This window comes from Limulus polyphemus, unplaced genomic scaffold (assembly GCF_000517525.1).
Source record: "Limulus polyphemus unplaced genomic scaffold, Limulus_polyphemus-2.1.2 Scaffold993, whole genome shotgun sequence".
NCBI lineage: Eukaryota > Metazoa > Arthropoda > Merostomata > Xiphosura > Limulidae > Limulus > Limulus polyphemus.
Window position 1 is genome coordinate 102,238 of NW_013666603.1, and position 21,320 is coordinate 123,557.

The 21,320-nt window shown below is 31.3% G+C and overlaps 2 protein-coding genes across 3 annotated transcripts in view; one reads left to right on the top strand and one right to left on the bottom strand.

Annotated features, from left to right (window-relative positions):
- Positions 1 to 10,003, top strand: part of LOC106461586 (ubiquilin-1-like) — an 83,190-nt gene extending 73,187 nt beyond the window's left edge. Inside the window, exons 11-13 of one of the 2 annotated variants that reach the window (XR_002611016.1) lie at positions 873 to 960; positions 7,399 to 7,475; positions 8,708 to 10,003. Coding sequence is in view for 1 of the 2 variants with exons in the window: in XM_013921428.2 (XP_013776882.1) it covers positions 873 to 960; positions 2,017 to 2,081 (153 nt within the window). In the remaining variant the exon portion in view is untranslated. Of the gene's footprint in view, positions 1 to 872; positions 961 to 2,016; positions 4,397 to 7,398; positions 7,476 to 8,707 lie in introns of those variants that run through there. The other variant, XM_013921428.2, reaches the window with a different exon arrangement.
- A 7,700-nt stretch (positions 10,004 to 17,703) lies between these two features.
- Positions 17,704 to 18,012, bottom strand: LOC106461585. Its single transcript, XM_013921427.1, has one exon. It carries the CDS (start codon positions 18,010 to 18,012, stop codon positions 17,704 to 17,706), a length of 309 nt encoding a protein of 102 aa, XP_013776881.1.
- Between the last annotated feature and the right edge of the window lie 3,308 nt (positions 18,013 to 21,320).

A 21,320-nucleotide genomic window follows, 5' to 3' on the forward strand; every position in this document is an offset into this window, starting at 1 on the left:
AAAACAAAAAAGACATACTTTATATTTATTTCCTAATTTTTATGGTGGTTACAAGATCAGTCAAATTGACCAAACCTGTACAGCTATTCGTTTCTGAAAATATAAAGTTTTTTTCTTAATAAAGGTTTGATAACTATCTGGACATTAAGGATTTCGTGTGTGAAATTTAAAATTTTTCTGATGCATAAAAGTATTTTTTAATCTTAAAATGAAAATTATTTTGCATGTTGAACAGGCAACATGCGAAAAGAAAGAAAAAGCATGAGAAAAACATTACTTTAGAAAAAATCAAAATTAGATATCTTATTTTTGTAAAACTACATACTTATAGGACCTTTCATCTCAAATTTAAAAGAATTTCATCCACTAGTTTCATTTTTCTAAAGAACTTTCATGAGAGCTGCACACTTACTTACAGTGTATGTAGGTCGTAATCAAAGCATTAAAGAAGCCAGTGGAACAATTATAACCATATCTGATCCACACAAATTCTCCTGATATGAACAGGAGGCTGTAATGGGGTTTAAAAACTGAGAAGATCAAAAAGTGACCATATATCTTGTCTGAATTGTGGGGAGTTATGTAGGACATTTATCACTTATCCCATAATTATACATTGATAAACTGTATGGCAACATGAAACAGCATGTAATACTCTTTGTAAGACAAGGGATTTACATGTAAAATACCAGTTCACTTTACAGTGCATTTCATTTTCTTTCATATTTTTTGTTACAATATTTTGTACCATTAAAATTACCATCTAATTATTAATACTTTTTGTTTGTAATTCCCGCATATGTATTGTTCTTTTGTTTTCATAATTGTTTCTGTTATTGCATATATCTACAAGCACACATTTCTGTTTTTAGACACAACTGCCCCCAGAAGAAAGATATAGAACACAGCTTGAACAGCTGACAGCCATGGGATTTGTAAACCGAGATGCAAATTTACAAGGTAAGATACTTTAAACCTATGAAATTTTAATTCATAGTAACTATATAATTAAAGTCCATCAATATTGTAGCAGTTTTAGCTTAACTGTATGTGTATGGGTGGGAGTCGAGGTGTGTGTGTGTGTGTGTGTCACTACTTTTACAGAGTTACGTTAAAAATTTATTATCAATATATGTAAATAAATTTATCATCAAATTGTTGTTTATGATTTATATTTGAATGTATAAATGTTGATTTCTTTCTAAATTTAGAAAAGAAATGTTTAAATAAATTTTTTCAACCTTCATGTCTGTGTGTCATGTAATGCCTTTTTGCTCTGAGTCCTCCATATCTGTGGATAGACTGTACACTATTAAATGAAACTTCTTTTTAACCTATTGTTGCTGCTATCTTACATATAGTAATAACTATTATTTATATTATTAATTTCTTAGTTTGTTCAACATTTAAATAATATGAGGGAAGTTATTACAGAGAGGTTCTTGTAATTGTTAAACTGAAGCTGAGCAAAACCTGCAGTACAACTTTTTCTCTAATTATAAACTTATTTCAACTTTTGAATTATGGCATATATAAGTGTGCTTTAGGCTTTCTGAAAAAATTTTGGGTTTTACCAAGTGTGTTCATAACCCTTTCTTTGATCCTTGCCATTCTCATCATATAAGCTAATCCTGAGTCTTGAAATGATGGACTCACTCAGATAATACTTTGATATGAAACAATTTTTTATTGAAATTGCTTTGTAGATTTATTAATAATTCTATACAAATATCCATTTAAAAAGTATCACAAAAGGTTAGCTGTCAGTCATAGAAAGTAAAGCTGAGCATATATATATTTCAAGAATGATACATAAAGGGAATGTTTAATAGTCATAAATTATGTGTATTATGTTTTTCACATACTTACAAGAAATATATCAGTAGCATAAATGTTATCAGTGATTAAAAGTATTCTAGGTACAACTTATACTATAGTTCTATAACCAATTTCAAAATATTTGTGTTTTAATTTTAAATATTTCAACGATATCAAATGTTTTTCTTTTTGAATTAGCTTTAATTGCTACTTTTGGTGATGTCAATGCTGCAGTTGAAAGGCTTCTACAGTCCCAGCAGTAGCAAGATACCTGATCTTTGGTGAACATTCTTGAAAAAGATACTTAGCTTGTTCAGAAATATAATATTTTATTGTACAGAATGGTCTACGTAATAACTAATTTACCCCTATCTGGAATAAGCAGATGAACATTGGGTAATTTGGTTTTTCCCTTTTTTCTTCTTTTTTTGCAAGTAAGGAATACTTCTGGTATTTTTGTTACTGATAGATTTATCCATTGCTCTTTCTCTGGATTCTTTCTATCCAAGTTTCATCAGCTCTTGATCAGTTTATCTGCAGCTGTATTACTAAAATCACCACCTAAGTGACAAACTGTAAGGAAGAAATTGACCAATATTTTTGAAAGTATAAGAAGTGAGATTATTAACAGTTTTTGTTACCATTAGTGTGTGATTAAATTCTTTGATGCAAAACTACTTCTTGTTTCTTCATATATTAGCCATTCATCACTAATTGGGTTGATATTGATACTAAGAATTGTTTTTTTTGCTATATCTCAAAAGCAAGTATAATATACCACAAAGCAAATTCCTAATAAACCCATTAATTAATGATAATTTATTTACTATTGGAAACAAGAAATCAATAGGCATGCTGCAAGTTTTTAAATGATTAAAGATACTGTTGCCGAGAAAGTGATTATTGAGTAGTTAAGAATATAAAGTAGATATCAAACCAGGTTATTTCTTCATCAGTATCTATTTCTTTTGGCCTCTTCATGTACTTTAAAACTACATAAAAGACAAAGATTTAAAGGTTTGTAATGAAAAGAGTGATTATTATGAAGTTAGTAAGTATATGCTATTTAAAGCCAGAAAATTTGTAGATTAACATGCATACATAAGGTATACAAGTTGGAATGTAAAATACCCTTTTATACTGGCAATTATTATTTCAACAGACATTGTGTTGGAAAAATTTCATTTTAACCCTGAAGTCTGGTATTGGAAAAAAAGTACATTTTTAACTGCACTTGTTTCTTTTAAAACTCTAGTTTCTGGATTAGTATGTTAAGTCTTAGCTAAGTTTAAGTCTAGGTTAAGTTATACTGTATTATACTAAATTATGTCATGTAAAATGTGGACAAGACAGAAAAAATTCATGCAAAAAAACAAACAAACAGTACTCTGACATCCTACATTGTATTGTTTTTCATTTGTATAATTGATTTTATGTTTCATTCTTGCATGATGAAAAATTCTCAGAAATAACAATTGTTTAAAAAGTTTTGAATGACCATTTACATGTTTTTGTTAATTTTCCATTATATTGGAACAGGCAGGACCAGTCTGTTAAAGTTGAATCTCTAGTTTGTCTACATGCCAGAAATACCTTGATGCAGTTTTCAGATAAATCTGCAGCCACATATTTTCTTGTTGTCACCCAGAATAACAATTTCGAAAATATAAACACGTATACTTATTTTAAACAATCTCTTATATGTCCATGCTCATGCAAATTCATAGATCTAGTCCCAAGAGCCCTCCCCAAACCTCTTTTAACCCAAGTAGGAGCTCAAGTTTCAAAAATTCAAACATTTTTTTTTTTAGATTATTGTTTTAAACAGCCAACTTACATGTTAGTACTAATTTTTTTAAGTAAATCAGATTAGTCAAACCTGAGAGCTTAAAAAGCCCCTGGACAGAGTGCAGGCCAGTGATTCACATCACATTACTGGCGAAAAAAAAATAATATATAAGGCATCCATACTTTGGGTGGGTTTATGAGTGCATTATAAGAGTGATGGTCAAATCCCACTATTTACTTTGACAAAAGTAGCCAAAGAGTTGTTGGGGGATGGTATTGACTAGCTGCCTTCTATCTAGTCTATTACTTCAAAAATAGGGAAGGTTAATGCAGATAGCTCTTTTGTAGCTTTGCACGAAATCCAAGAAGAAAAAGCCCCTTGGCTCTACCCCATACTTTTGGGCCTCTTTCACCTTCACAGCTCTTTCCTACCTGCACAATTTCAAGGGTTTTTGTCAAAAATTATGAGAAAAGTTAAAAAATATAGATATATATATATATATATAAGTAGTATTGTGAATTTCTATGTAGACTGAAAATACTTATAAATTATACAGTGGAGTGTAGATAATTTTGGTTTTGTTCAAAATGAGAAAATGTGTTACTGATGTAAATTCTACTGATTTAATGTAAGTCTAACCTACATAGGGAACTTGCAACATTTCTGTTATAGCATTTTCTATTTTTTCTGGTAATTCTTATGGTTAGGACTATCTGAATTGAACAGTTGTCATATTTGTATCTTCTGTATGTAGTTGTTGAAGTGGGAATAAAAGTGTACTTTCATAAACATGGTTTAGTTTGAAACTTCCAAAGAAATTTTAGTTGAAGAATGCAAGTAGATTTTATATTGCTGCTGTTAATAACATCTTTTATTAAATCTGTTACCTTCTGGTAATCCAGCAAGAAACTGTGAAAGCAATGCACATATGATAGTTGACACATTTTTGCCAGTTGATGCATTACAAACTCTGATTTTTAGAAATGTCAATCCATGTTGAAATAGAGCTATTATAATATACTTAACTGTTAGAAAATTATTTCTCAGCATTAAACAAGTCAGTTCTTGTTTGAGTGTAGCATGCTTTTTGGAAATTAGTAAATTTAAAGTGTGTTTACATGATGGTATAGTCAGATTACAACAAAACCAGCTATGTTTTACTTTATAGGACAAGAAATTTACATAATTAAAATATCTGATTGGAAACATTTGAATGACTTATTTTGTGTTTATGTCTTTTTTGTTTTGTTTTTTTAATGATGCCCATGTTAGTAAGAAAAATCAAAGTTAATTCAGCTGTCTTCAAGCTACCCATGTTACTGCTTGCTGTAACTTGTATAAACTTTTATATGTTTTTCTTATGTAATACCTGTTGTAGGGCTAGTGTTTACCCTCTTTATGTGCATACCTAGTACTTGTTAATGATCATGAAGAAACATAAAACCTCAAAGAAAGTAACATTGTTTTTGGGGGTGATTTAAATCAATTGAAAGTTTGAAAACCAGTTCATATTTGGTGGATTGGCTTGTCCAGATAATGATATTGATAATAGAGTAATACAGCATAAGTGCAGCATACAACTGATAAGCAAAGAAACCTTCACAGTATTTGTATGAATTGAAAAAAAAAGAAGAAATAAACATGTTTTAATTTGTGAGAAAAAGTTATGCAGAAAGACATTTGATGTAATATCTGGTGTTAATTGACTAGGATAACATTTAGAAAGGGCTTGTAGCTGATTAAGAAATGTAACAAATTCTTGGTTGTTATATGACATAAATAGATTAATAAAAATTCAATCTGTTGCTACAGGTAACTTGTATTACTAAAAAGATGTATAGAAAAATGTTATTTTACTTTCAGCATGAGAATTAATTATAAAATATATGGTCAAGCTCTTCACTATATAATAATGCTACTATAGATGCTTCAGTCATTTATGATTAAGGACTAGATTTAAACTAACCAGCAGAAATACTGCCCTAAAGGCAGCTGTTTGTGCTAGTTATTACTAATCATAGTATTCATACCTCACTGAAAAAAAAAATTTGGAAAAGTGAACATTTTCTTAAAAAGGATTTTTCTGGGAAATACTGCATGGGAAAAATGTTCAGATTGTGCTGATATACTGTGATGTTTTTATACATTAAAAGTGGGATCCATTATTGAAAAAATAAGTTTTTTCAAGAACTCAATTTTTTTAGTACAATATTTATAAATTACATCAATAAAGATATAATCAAACATTTGCATATAGTCCTAGTAAAGGTTGTTTTCTTGTTATGAGGAGAGAACTTTTGTTTAAAATTGTGTTCTGTTATAAAGAAATGGTTGTTGCACTTATTGTAGTTGTTTTTCTAATTGTCTGAACCTTGAATATCCAAAGTGGGAAATATTTATATGGATTTTTGTTTGTGGTGTCATTCAGTAGATGGCACCACATTGTATTTATTATTTCAGTCACTTACATAGATACATATACACACGCTATGTCCATTATAGTAAGATCATGTGCTTTTTTAGGTGTCACAATATTAAATGTGTGTGATCTTTGTCTCAAGCAGTACACAGAGTTGGCTGTGTCATATGTTCATACATATTTCTTTAAAATGTCAAGGTTGTGAGAATGAGAAATTTCGTTTTTAATAATTAAATGTTCTGTATTATCAGTAATTTCAGTTGTTAGATTCATATGCACTGTTTGTAGTGGAACATGAACAAGTTAAATTGTATTGATGCTGTTACTGGTAGTTAACAGTTAAAAGTATTAAGTTAAAGTGAGGGGCATTAATCCCCGTAGTCAATAAATCTATACTGTAAATGTACTAAATGTTAAATATTTTTTACTTACAGTATAATTTTCTAGGCAATAAATTTGTTTGAACGTATTAGAATATTTATTGTTAATTTTATCAGGTTAAAAATTAGTGCTAGGTTTAATAGTTTTTCTACTTTTATTTAACTAAAAAAATTATAGTAGGACACTTATTAAGATAGAATCTTATTCTCAACTATTAGCATCAGTTCAATTACGTTTTGTTTTTAAATTATAAAATTCCCCAAAACTGCTCAAATGCACTCAAACATTGAAAGTAATCTACCTTGATTCAAATGACCAAAAAAGATAAGTTTATTTTCCAAAAACACAAAACTTTTATGTATCCTCTAAATAATTTAATGATTCATACTATTCTGTTACCTCGAAATCAGATGTTTATACTGTCGTATTTCTTATAGTTTATGTTACATAATTCAGATATAACTTGAGCTTTATTTTCACTAAAAGTAGGTGAAAATATATATTAGTTTATAATATTTTAGTCCATTTCAGGAAAGTATATGGGATCTTCCATGACTCATGAGTGTTCAACATTATTCAGCCACACTTATTTGACTAATTCTTTTTTATTATTATTTTGTTTTCAACTATATAATTTTTAAGTTTTGTTGGATTATTTCTCGTAAACAATCTTGCTTGTATTTTTCACAATGCAGATTATGTTGTGGTTCCAGAGTTTTAACCCTGAATTAGTCTTCTGGAGTCTTCACAGACCCCAAGTATTTTGTAAATATTGGTGCCGACAGATGGAAGAACGTTCATGTGTGTTGTTCTCAGTAGCTTCAGTATTTGGCTAGTTTGTGTTAATTTGTTACACTTAGTTTAGGTGGTAAAAAAAAACAAATTGTAATATTTAATGTTCACTTTTTGATTAGTAAAGGAAAAAATTTTGAGTGCTAGTGTTTTTTGTTTCCAAAATAATAATAGTTTATTATTATTTAAATATTTTTAGGATGAGGTCTGCTCGGAAGACTAATGCAGGGTTAATAAAAAGTTCATGACAAAGAATTTTTTTTTTCTGATGAAGGTGTAAGTATAAGTATAATTTTTATGTATGAAATATTCTTATCTAAAAAAAAATATTTCTAATTTTTCAAGTACAAGCTTGGACATGAACTAGTGGTTAGTATGTGGACAGTGAACCTGAGGTCCACTTTTTGCGGACCGGATGCTGTAAAAATGCACTGTATTTTGCACTTTGGGGCTGTGGGTGTGATATGAAAATAGTCAAAACCCAATATTCCATTAAAACATCCTAAGAAATGGCAGTGGGTGCTATTGACTAGCTGCCTTCCCTCTAGCCTCTCAGTTCAAAATTAGGGATGGCCAGTGCAGATAGCCCTTGTGTAGCTTTGGATGACTATCCAATGCAAACATATTTCAGGAATATTCGAGTATGAGCATTCAGTTTTTATTTTTTAACTCTTGTCTCATTTATATAATCAGAGCCAGCATGGCTGTAAAAAAAAGGGTACAGCCAAAAAAAAAGAGTCGCATTAGGAAGATGTATGCATATCTACTACAAGAAATCACTTGGGTTGCTGTTTTATGTTTATCTATGCACTGACAAAAAACAGTGGACCATGTGATTTCTTGTAGTAGATATGCTTACTCTGCAAATTTTATAAAATTTTGAATGCTTAATCACAATAGTCTGCATAAAATTTTAATCATCAATATTTTTTCATACTGGCCACAAACTTTGGTTTCACATCTTTCTTATGCAATTTATATATATATATATATATATATAGATATAGATATCATCCTTTCTTATTGTACATTAGGTAAAAATAAAAAATAACCACAAAGGATATAGTTTGGAATAATTAGCATCAAGTACCTATTAAATTTGGAGACATTATAATTGCATGTGGGTTTCTTCAATACTTCGATAACTTTGAGTTCATATCTTTCAGTTGCTTTATTTTTGTCCACATGTTTTTCAGACAAGTTGTTTTTCAATAGGTATCATGTTTCTTGTATAGTTTATATAGTAGATAAAGTGATATTATAAAATATGTTAGCCATATGCCAGAAATGAAGACAATCACATACTGGGGAGCATTTTTATTAGTTTGAACTGTGTTGCAAGGTAGTATGCAAAAATTGTATGAAAATATTTACACAATGTTGATTTTAGGCTCATAACTTCTGAATTTTGCATCCAATTTTTGTAAAATTAAAAAGGTTTACTTTTAAGAATACTCTAATGTGTGGTAGAAATTTCAGTGTGATTGAGTTAGTCCATTTTTCTCCAGGTGAATGCAAAAATTTACAATATTTTAGTGTAATGTTTGCTTATTTTCCTGATACCTATGAGAATACTTGAGCTACTATAACCAAATTTGCTGTAAAGCTAGAGGAACATATGTGCCAGCTATTTACCAAATTTGAAAACAGGAAGTTTTTGTTTTCTTTTCACTGGTGTAAAGAAGAAAATGAAGAGTTTGTTCTGATGTAAAATGATAAGGGATTAAAAGATTTCTTTGGAATTTGGCATGTAAGGTAAGGAGATGTGGGAGACCTACTATACAAAAGATGTGAGTTTTGCTTAACAGAGCTTTCCCATATGGATGGTTGAAAACCTAAAGTTTTCATTCCTGTTAATAACATACTAGGTGTCGTGTGGTTTAGTTTATTTTTGGCATGACACTACTGTGTGTCTTGATCATCTGATCCACATAACTTTGAACTTCAACACTTTTTGTAATAGCTAATACAATTTCAGTATAGTAAACCACAACTGTATCTCAAAATAGTTCAAGATATAAGACTACATCCACACATTTATAAAAAGATTTAAAATAAGATTTGACATTAGTTTCTAATAATATAAAAAAATAAAAAAGTAATCTTTTCTTCACTGAAATTCATGTCTTTGGGAGAAAAAACGGCATATAAATAAAATTAATACCTGTTCATTAAAAAACCTGTTTCCTTACAGTCAAACATTTTTCTAATTGGAGATATTGCAATGAATAACTTTCAATTCTTGACAAAATTATGGGAAAATTCTTCTTAGATTTATAATTGGAAACTAACATTTTTTAACTGACTCAGTAAACTTGACAGATCTAAAGCTTTTGCTAAATGTTTGTGTGATACATCAAATGTTTGCATATGGTCAGTTTAAAGAATTATAAATCCATTGATAATGAAATATTACTACATAACATGCATGTGCATAAATACATTCAACCAATGTAACTGATTTTGTATTCAAAATATTTTTTATGTATTATAGGAAGTACTACATTAAGGTGGTGATCTAATTAGTGACATTGAGGATAAGTTTTTGTTTTGTTTTTTAATAAAACAAATGATATTGGGATAATTGTTTGCTAACTATGTCTGGAAATTATATAACATCTTGGGTGTGTCCAGTGGTTAATGCACAGGACTGTGCATCAAAGGATTCCTGGTGTAAATCCATTGCCACAAAATTGTGCTCAGCACTTTGGGGTTATGAGTGTGTTATAAGAATGATAGTAAAATCTCACTATTCAATCAGAATAGCCAAAGAGTTGGCAGTGGGTGTCCTCTTGCTAGTCTTACAAGTTCAAAATGAAGGATATTTATCACATATAGTCCTTGTACAGCTTTACTTGAATATTCAAAACAAACTATTCACGTGGTTTGATGTAATCTTCTTGATGTTGCATATATCTGAAATTAACCACTCACACAGGATGTTTGATATGAAGTTTTACCTTTCTTAATCTTCATCATTGCAAATTCAAAATTTTGATGTTATCTTGATTTGCATAAAGTAGTTCACCTGTACCTGCGTAGTTGCAAAGAGCAGAATTCTACCCATATAACTAGGCATTGAAGTATTATCATTATCAGGGTATTTGGAATGCTAAAGACTACCAAAATTAAGATTATTTTTGCATTATGCATTGCCTAGTGGTTACATTCTCAGACTATGAAACTGAATATTCATGGTTTATGATCTGTTTTTGCAAAAACTGTCTAGTCAAATCTCATTATTCTATCTGACAAGAGTTGGTAGTGGGTGCTGCTAACTAGCTACCTTTCCTTTAGGCTATCAGCTCAAATTTAAGATGATAAGATAATTCCTGTAAAATTATGAAACAAATGGGGATTATCTTGTACATATTTAATTTTGGTTGTATGGTTTTGGCAAAAAATGGATGCCTGTAACTTGTGTTATTAGAAATTTTCTCACATTTTGGAGTGAAATACCTTCATCTTTCTTAATCTGTAGAAATTCTTAAACATTAGATATATTACTTAAAAACATTTTTGTAATTTAATGCTTTATAAGAAAAAGTAATAATAAAGCTATTAAACATTTTAACTGAGTGCAGTTCAGTGTCCTTTAGCTAACTGAAGTAAAATATAGAAGAAACTTACAATTTTTCAGAGAAAAGAGCAATTTAAAATTTTGGCTCCCATGTACCCCACCAGTGGGTCACAACCAACTTTTAGTTATGGATCTCGTGATACACCGGTGGTTCACAGACAGTTATGTTTCAAAGCCAAATTTCTGTTGTGGCTTATGAGTTTGAGACACTGTGACTACTCCCCAGCACCTTTTGAATGTTTGATTTTGTATAGACTTAATTTATTATGTGGCAGCGAACATGTTTATCTTTGCTGATTGATAGTCAGTTTCTGGCTGGCAATAACAAAATACAATTTCTTTATTACATTTTGTCTCTTGTTCTGTTCACGTTAGTAAGGTTGTTAACTGCTTCATTGCTTATAATTAATAGTAGTGAGTTGTACTTGATGTAAACTACTATTACTAAAAGCAATCAGATATTACATCTTCAGAAGGGAATGCTGTGTTTTACAAGAGTCCATTTTTTAGTAAGGAGTGGATCCACAATTGAGGCTAATCACCACCAGCCATTGGTCCCCAGCTGTTAAAACAGGCCCACACCATGATACTACCTCCACTACTGTTCAAGGTTGGAATGCGTAAGTCATATTCAAAGAAATCTTCACAGTTGTCCATCCCAAAGTAAACAGTTAGTAGAAAGATTCATCTTATGGTTTTTTCATTGTTCATCATTTCAGTTCTGATGCTCAAGGTATCTTGAGGGTTGAAACCTTGCACTTACATCTATGGCGAGTTGTTTGTGGGCTGCAATCTGTTCTTGAAATTCAGCAGCTTGAACTTCCTATGCATAGATGATGTGCTAACCTACAATCTTGAAATCTCATTAAACATCTGGGAATTGAAATCATTGCTGAATGTGCAGTTGTATTTTAGAACATGGATAAGTTTACATGAAGTTTGCATTCAGTAACTATTCCTTCATAAATGTAGGTGAGCTTTTGTTGGCTGGCATTTGCAACTGCTGTTCATTTTAAATCTTATGCAGTACATGTAATTGAATAACACCTAAAAATGGTTAGTAAAAGTGCTTTGGTCATCTTTGTTGCTGTCTCCATGTAGAATAATGTGGCTGCTACATGGAAGCAACACTTTCCTACTCTTGCTATACACATACAATGTGCAGTCAATACCTGGCCCTCTAATTGAACTGCAACCCAAATGCTCAAATGGCTGTCAGACAGTCATTGGGAATGACATACCTTTAGACATATTCATATTTTATTAAAATTATTGTCTTTCAGACAATGAAAATATCATGAATATTAATACTAGCACCTCAAAAGCTTCAAGCTATGGGCTTGAACAGTGAAATTTTTTTGATATAGATCCAGACAAGCCCACCTAATATAATACTCCATCCAAGCCCACAGTTATGAATGTCTGCTGAAATACAGCATTAATAAATAATTTTTTTTAGTGTGTGAACTACTGGTAATTTAACAACCTTGTTAGTCCTAATGTTTTAACCATTTTATTGTCAAACAGGATCAGTACTTCACAAATATGAAAATATAAATTTTGCTGTAAATTGTTACTGAGTCATTTTATCACGTGCAATTGATTACACATATATCCATATACACATTAATAAATTATATTATCTCAGAAACTTAAGTATATTTAGGAGCCTGTAGCTGATGTTTCACATTGCTTGTGTCATGAAAACTGAATATTTGGATAGAATCATGCATTAAAAGCTTTACTAGTATAGGGCCTGTAAAATGCAAATGTAGATGTAACATAACATTATAATCCATGCATTACGTCGTTAAACAATTAGATCTAGATCCTAGGCTTGATATTAATAGATTTAGTAAAAGTTAGGAAATAACCTCACAAACAAGTCGACTCTCTTTAAATTTAGAAGAATATCAATCGTCAGTGCATAAGAAATATTGCTAAGGAAATATAGGCGATGAATTAGAACTCATCTAGTTTAAAAGTTTTTTTACCTTCAAGTAGATTACAAAAACTGATGAGTTGTACACTTTTCACAGTCTGACACTGTGCAACCAGCCTGTCACAAAGTATTTATAGGCATTTAAACTTTGTATGCCTTCAATATGATGCACTAAAATTATAAACTAGATAACTGAAAAAACTCTAGGTATTCCATGTTGGAAATGCCCATAACTGTCTTAGTTTGTCAACATGACTAATGAAGTGGGAGCTAAACTTGTGGTCATTGCCAGGGGAATAGAGTAGAGGTCCATCATAGCCATTCCAAATTGCTGACATTTTACCTTGTACTGATGTTTAGACAGTTCATCTGAATCCTTTTTCTAAGTGCAGATATCCTAGTTGCTTTGTGCCATAAATCACCAATCAAAGCACTAAACACAAAGTTTTCCTGTACACAATGTAACATTGCAGTGGAAAAAGTCATCATGTTTATGTCTGAAATGGAAGATGGTAAAACTAGTTCTGCTTTGAGTCACATGACTGCATAACGTCTATACAATTGGTGTCTTTAGGGAACTATCCCCTATATTATGTAAAACTAAAAACCATATCATCTAGCTACTAGCTGTGTTTGTTACCATTACAAACTATAAAGTTAGCTACCACATCAAGTAATCATTTGCCCATAGATGAGCATAAAAAAGCCAGGGAACAAGATAAATAAAAAATTGGGAATTTAAAAACCTGCAAATAAGGATCGAAAAAAATAAAATAAGGAAACAAGGCTGGAGTACTGTAGACGTTATTTGCTCAAATTACAAATCCCTATTTTGACTCCACCAAATGTAATTCTAGGTAACAGCATGGAGCCAAAATAGGGGTTTGTAGTTTGAGTAAATTTTGTCTACAGTATCTCCAGCCTTGTTTCCTTAATTTTTATGATCCCTATTTGCAGGTTTTTAGGTTTCCAATTTTTAATTTATCTTGTTGTGAATAAGTTGAACTTAAATCATAAGACTTTGTAAATTAGAAGGCAGTTACTTAAGTCTCAGGTGGTACTGTGGTATGAGGAATGTACCATGGGTTTCTTTCTTAGTATTAATACTCATTCTGAATTTACTCTTGTGTTCTGAGTGTGTGCAGGTTTCATATAACATGTGGTAAAAAAGAAAACAATTTGTTTCAAGTTACCTTTGCTTCTTTGTCATTTTCAAAATTATTCCCTGTGGAAAACTGCTTACAGTTACCTTGTTTCAGGAAATCGATAGTGGTGTCTCTTAAGGATTGTGTATGTAATCCTAGAGCTTAATGTCTCAAGTATGTATTCAGAGAATAAATTGTAATGTGATAGCACCAGTCAAACAGACGAAATACAAGTTGTCTTCAAACTTAATTGAAAAAGCACAAGGCATACAAACGAAACTGAATCCAGGAAGGTAATAAGATAAAGGTATAAAGTCATGTATCTTGCAATATGACTGAGTCCTTAGTCTGGCAAACAGGGACACACATCGTTTTGACTCAATCAATCATTTGTATAAGGGGGTAATAGTTGAGCGTCCTTGTCTGGCTGTTTACAGCAAGCCAGATGAGAAAGCTTGTGCTAGCTTTAAAGGTAATGTACAGCTTACTGCCCCCCAGTGGCACAGCGGTATGTAGCAGACTTACAATGTTAGAAACCGGGTTTCGATACTCATGGTGGGCAGAGCACAGATAGCTCATTGTGTAGCTTTGTGCTTAATAACTAACAAACAAACACTACAGCTTATCTAGTCACAGCCAACAGCCTACTGATCGATAAACTTGATTACCAATAACTAGGATGGTCAGGTAGTCGAAAGGTTAATGACTGAAAAGGCATTGTCACCTTTGATTTCCAAGCTTGTGAGTAGTGACATGATGCATCATGTATGTGTTACATTGTTCAGTCACCACTTGTATAATAGCTAGGACATTCACTTAGTTTAAAGATCACTGATTGAAAATGCATTGCTGCCCTTGCCTACAGAATCCTGAGTAATAACACGAAATACCGTGTATGATTAAGATAGTCATTAATTCGAGCAATTGGTAACTGAAAGAAAGTAGTTTTCTGTGCTGTCTGAGCTATTCAGTAGTAAGGTATGGATTACATTTTATAACTACTAATTAACACAAGACCACTGGTTCCAGTTGATATAATGCCTGATGCATCAACAAATTGCATGACTGAAGAGGATAGTTTTTCCAAAAAAAAAAGTACAAAGAGCTTTGTGACCCTTGCTTTCTGAGCTATGGAGAGGTTTTTTTCCGAGGCAATACATCTATTGTTTTGTAAGAATCACTCACCTGATCTAGCAGAGTAACAGATACTGCAGAAAATATTGCTATTTGTGAGGCTGGAAGAACTCCCTTATATGCAAGACAGAGTTCTGTCTGTATTTGAATGTTTATTGAAATATATTGTAATGGTAGCACGAAAAATTTAATTATGACATGAGAATTTTAGCTTAAATGTTTTAGTTCAGTCAAGTTCATTCTGTGTGAACTTGAAAAGCAAAATACTCGAATTTAGTTTGTGGATGGCAGCACCTAACTCAGCCAAGTTGAAACAGTTATGACGTGAGTTGAGTGTGAAGCCAGAGGCAGTCTGTTTAAAAGCTATTAGTGTATGTGGCAACATATAATGAAGGTAAATGTATATGACAATATATATGTCTACATAAATATTCGTGTGGACCCCCACATGTGTAGGAAAATTACACAAAGTCATTCATGAATGGTGATTACCATTATTTATCCCATTTGATTGTGGGGCTTGCTTTACAAGTCCTTTGCTTCCAGTTATGATCCATTATGATATCTTCCTCTTCAGTAGCACACACATTTCCTTGCCCTCTAATGGTGTCAGACCATCATGCTGATTATGTCTCCAACATGATCCTTGGTCTTTGTATGATGTGCCTATACTGTCCAAGGTGGCTTTCTTGTATATTTTCTGCTATGGCTGTCACACCTACAATTTTTTGTATGTATGCATTCTGTACATTGACTGCAATATTTTCATCTCCGTCATAGGTAAAGTTTGCATGTTTTTTTCCGCATTTGTCTTGAACGCGCACCTACTAGTTGGACTATTGTTTTTATGCCTTTCCATTTCACAGACACTTTTTGGTTGTATATGACTCTAGATACATCGCGCTATTTTATCCATTTTTTTGTTATCCTAGCTTCAATATCTTCCTCAATCTTTCCATCACTCTGAATTATCGATCCTAGATATCTAAATTTTTGTGATTGTACTATAGGTTCTCCAAGAATGTTAGTGGTTCTGTCATTTTGTGCATCATGACTAAAGCTACATTCCATATATTCGGTTTTTGCTATACCTCAAAACTCTTCTCTAAATGTACCTTCTATCAGCATACCTTCTCTTCTAGTTTGCTTTGGCTTTCATTACATATAATTACATCATTTCACCTACATCATGGTCCATGATACGTGACCTTCAATCTTTTCCATCCATGTATGAGCACGACAGTGAATAAATAGGTACTCAAAGTGCTTCCTTGGTGTGGTCCCACTGCTATTGGAAAGTCATTTTACTCGTATACAAGTGTTCATATATACACTTGACAATCTTTATACATGTCAATGATGAATGATAAACTTTTCTAAAATTCATCCTCAAACTACTCCAGATCACTTTCTCAATGAGAATCCTCAAGGCTATTTTTGCATCCATTGTTGAGCATCCCAGTATAAATCCAAATTGATTTGTTGAGATTGAGCTTTCTTGACTGGTTCTTTATTCTGTTAACCATTTCCATATCTTCATTGTGTGAAACATCGGTTTTCTTCCTTGATAATTCCCACGTTTGGATGTCACTTTTTTTTTTTTGTAAATAGCTATAGTTATAACGTTAAATAAACATATCAGCCATTTCACTCCTTCATGACCCAATGTCTCAATTGGGATTTTGTTTAGACAAATTACCTATCCTGTTTTCATTTTTTCTAGTTCTTTGTTTACTTTCAGAGTGTTGTCGTATAAATCCCAAACTTTTGTGTCCATGAGCACATGGCTGCCTTAGATATTCTTTATTGAAGTATTCACACCACCTCTTTTAACTGATCTTCATCAGGTTTTGGTTATTTATTTATGAACTTAATGTTTTTCATTCGAACACTAACTTGTAGATTATTTTCTGTCCTTCTCTGGTTTTTAGTTTGTCATGTATATCCTTTTTCATTTGAGCCTTTTCCCTGATAACAGCTTGCTTTATTAATTCCAAACTTTTGTGTCTGACACCCTTAGCCACAGCAATGATGATGGCCGAAATAACAGGTCCCCTTCAGTCAGCAACGACCATTCAGTCATTCCCTTTTCAAGAAGACCCTATGGCTTTAGTCAGGCATAGTTGATTTATTCCTTTTATGCCTATCACTCCTTTCTTCAGTCTTAACCATCTGTTGCGTTAATTATTTTTGGTTTCATTGGGCTTGGTCAGGTAGAATATTTGGTGCATGACTAGTGAAAGTGGATTTTCTTGGGGTTCTCCCGTTTCACCCCACATCAAATTCTCTAGGCATAGGATTTATAGATCCCTTCCTCTCTGAAGGACCATATGTCTGACAGGAGCTGTTTGTTTGTCTTTGTCTCAAGGAAAATTCCATTTTCCATAAGTATCCCATTCACCAAGCAGCATCAAACTTCTCCGACCTTCTTCTGGCTCAACACATTCACTAGCCAAATTCAACATCTTTTCACTACTACCTTAATCACAAACTTCCAAGTACAACTCTAATCTATTACTACTTGTGGGGTAAAATGAGGAACATCTATTTCTCAGTGTACCAGGTTGTCTCCTGAAGTTTTTCGTAAACCCCGTGTGATATTAAATCGAAATACCTACCAAGAAATTTGATCTATCCATGAGGACATGGCTACATTAGATTTTCTTTGTTAAGCAATTGGTTGAAGTGTTCATCTCATCTCTTTTAAAACCACTCTTCATCACATATTGGTTCTTCATTTACGTCCTTAATGATTTTCGTTTTGGTAATGTCCTTTGTCACCCGATCTCTAGCTTTCTCTAACTTGTAGATTATCTTTTGTCCTTCTCTTTCATTAGAGTCTTTTCCCATAGTAACGGCTTTCTTCACGTTTTTAATAAACTTTTTCTTCATAACATTTGGGATATTTTTGCTCCACCACCATGTTTCCTTATCAGTAGGTATACTTCCTTTTGACCGTTCTAGTATTTCTATAGCACTGTCGAGTATAATTCTTTCCACCTTATTCCACATTTCCTTGGTGTCTTCTGAGCCTTCTTAAAAGCGTTGCTTATAATAGATGGCGCCAATTGCAAATAAACGAAAGTTAAAACGGTGATGATGATAGTATCTGTGTATACTGTACCCTATAGTGTAAATGTCTTTGTAGACCGTACGCTATAGTATCGACATATCTCTGATTGCTTACTCAGTTTTTCTCTGTGATTTATAAAGACATTTACTACTAAGAAACGAATTGTTTTTATTTCTTGTAGAATTATGACCAAATTATAGAAAAAGGGAGTGGTTTGATTTACGTTGGCTTAAATCAAAACAAAATATTTATTGAATGAAAATGTATCCATTTAATGATTTTTGTTAATGTCAAATAGTAAAAGAAATGAAATTGAAACTTTAACACCGTTATGATCGTGAAAATAAATATCAAATTATTCGTCAAAGAAATATTCTGGATTGGTAAAATACCAACTTAATTAAGTTGAGATATGGGTTAAAAAAGGTGGAATTTACCTCCTTCATGGAAGCTTTGAGAAAACGTAAACAAAATTTCGATATTTCAATCAAAACCATACACATCAATATTGCATAACATGTCTAAATGTGTCACACACACATTTCATTGCCTTGCAAAATGGAAATTTTAAGATACCCTTCAATACAAAAGACATTTTTCGCACGTCATTTGTAATAATGATAGGAATTTACTAGTTTGTTCAACGTAACTGAGGAAAGATCAAATTAAATTGTTTTGCAAATTGGTGTATTTATTTCATAACAAATGTGTCAATCTGGATCATTATGTATACTCTGCTATATATATATATTTATATATATATATATTTATCAATTTCCGGTCACTTTTATATCCATTGACATGTATTGTATTTATACATTGTCTTAATTAGGTGTGATAATATACTAAATCATGAACCCTATTCTATTCAACATTTAAATAAATAAAATCAGTTTTACTTGTGTAATAATTTTTCACATATCTATCCCATAGCTACTTTTGTAATGTTAATAAGAAGTCAGTACATACGTAACACATAAAATCATCCAATAAAAGAAAACTGAAACTTAGTTAAAAGAACAGTAGCGTGTATGAAATACTGAAAAAAATATAAAAAAACATTAGCATATGTAAAAGAAGATTGAAACATACTGAAAAGAACAATAACATATATAAAAGACTGAAAGATATATGAAAATATCGAAACGTGTTTAAAGAACATTAGCACCTATAAAAAACAACTAGCATATGTAAAAAAGTGAAAATAAAAGAATAGTACTGTTACTATCTGCTTGTTTGATAATTTCCGGTAAAAATTCTTTCCGAGTGACTTCAGTGATACAAGTCCCTTCTTGATTAAAACAAGTTTATTCTTTCTTGTTACAAACTTTGTAATACACTTAATTTCCACAGTCACTTTAACTTAAACACACTTTACAATTCACAACGATTCGCGCACTTTACTTACAGTCACTACCGCTCGCTTGACTCAGTTATCTGCAAATCTATCTATTGCTAGCTTATATACTAAAAAAGAGGGCGTCTAGCAGACACTGGGACATTCGCGAGGTTCCCAATAACTCGTGATCTTTCTAGAAACTCCGGCGCGCATGCTCGCAGCGTCGCGTGACTTCCGCTGTTGTAACAGTACCATGTATTAAAGACTGAAAAAAATATATAAAAGAACACTAGCGTATTTAAAAAAGACAGAAATATTTAAAACAACACTAGGATATATATAAAAAAGAGTGACATCTATGAAAGGCTAAAAAATATATAAAGAACAGTAGCATATATAAAAGACAGAAAAATATATAAAAGAACACTAACATATACAAAAGAAGACTGAAAATATATAAACGAACACTAGCATATATACTGAAACATATAAAAACACTGAAACGTGTATAAAAGAACATTAAACATACTTAAAAGAAATCAGAGAAATATTTAAAAGAAAACTAGCATATATTAAACAACACTGAAAAATATGTATAAAAGAAGACTGAAATATATATATATGTAAGCATATATAAAAGACCAAACAAGATATAAAAGAAGAGTGGAACATGCTTAAAATAACAATAGCACATAAAAGAAGACTAGCATATATATAAAAGAATGAAAAACATATAACACTAGCATGTATAAAAGAAGATTCAAGCATATTAAAAAAAACATTATCGTGTATATAAGACTAAAAATGTAAAAAAAAAAGAACATCAGCATATAACAAAAGACTGAAAATATACAAAAGAAGACTGGAAAATTTTTAACAGAACACTAGCTTACATAAAAGATTGAAAAAGTATATATAAGTACATAAGGGTATATAAACGAAGATTAAAGAATACTTAGAAGAACTCTAGTATATATAACACACGAAAAAATATAAAATAACACTAGTATGGATAAAACAAACGAAACATATATGAAAGAACACTAGCATGTATAAAATACCGAAAAATATATCAAAGAAATCTAGCTTATACCAAAGAAGATTGAAGCATATTTAAAAAAACACTAACTTGTATAAAAATGAAAGCTATATAAAAATACTGAAACGTGTTTAAAGAACATTCAAACACGTTTCAAACAACATTAAACGTATAAAATACAGAAAAATATATAAAAGAAAACTGAAGCACATTTAAAAGAACACAATCATATATAAATATTATAAAACATATAACAAATTAAAACATATTTAGAAAAATATTAGGATGTATAAAAACCCTATAACATATACAAAATACTCAAACCTGCATAAAATAAGACTGAAACTTATTTAAAAGAACACTACCATGCATAAAAGAAGAGTGAAGCGTATCTAACAGACAACTAACATATATAAAAAACATAGAAAAATAGTAAACTGTGTATAAAAGAAAAATTAAACACAGTTAAAAGGACACTAGCATGTATAAAAGAAGATTCAAGCATATTTAAAAAAACATTACAATGTTTAAAAGATTGAAAATATATGAAAAAGCACTAGCCTGTATAAGAGATTGATAAATATATAAAAGAACACTAGCATGTATAAAAGACTGAAAAATATGTGAAACAACATTAGCATGTATAAAGGACTTATAAATAAATAAAAGAACACTAAAGTATTATTACGACAGCGGAAGTCACGCGACCCTGGAGTTTCTAGAAGGATCATGAATTTTCCTGGCAACTCTAGTTTGTTCCAGGCGCCTTTTTTTTTAGTATATAAGCCCGGCAAATAAAGCCAGCGAAAAAAAGATAGAATTGCAGAGATGGGTAGATAGATTGAAGATAGAGATAATTGAGTCAAGCG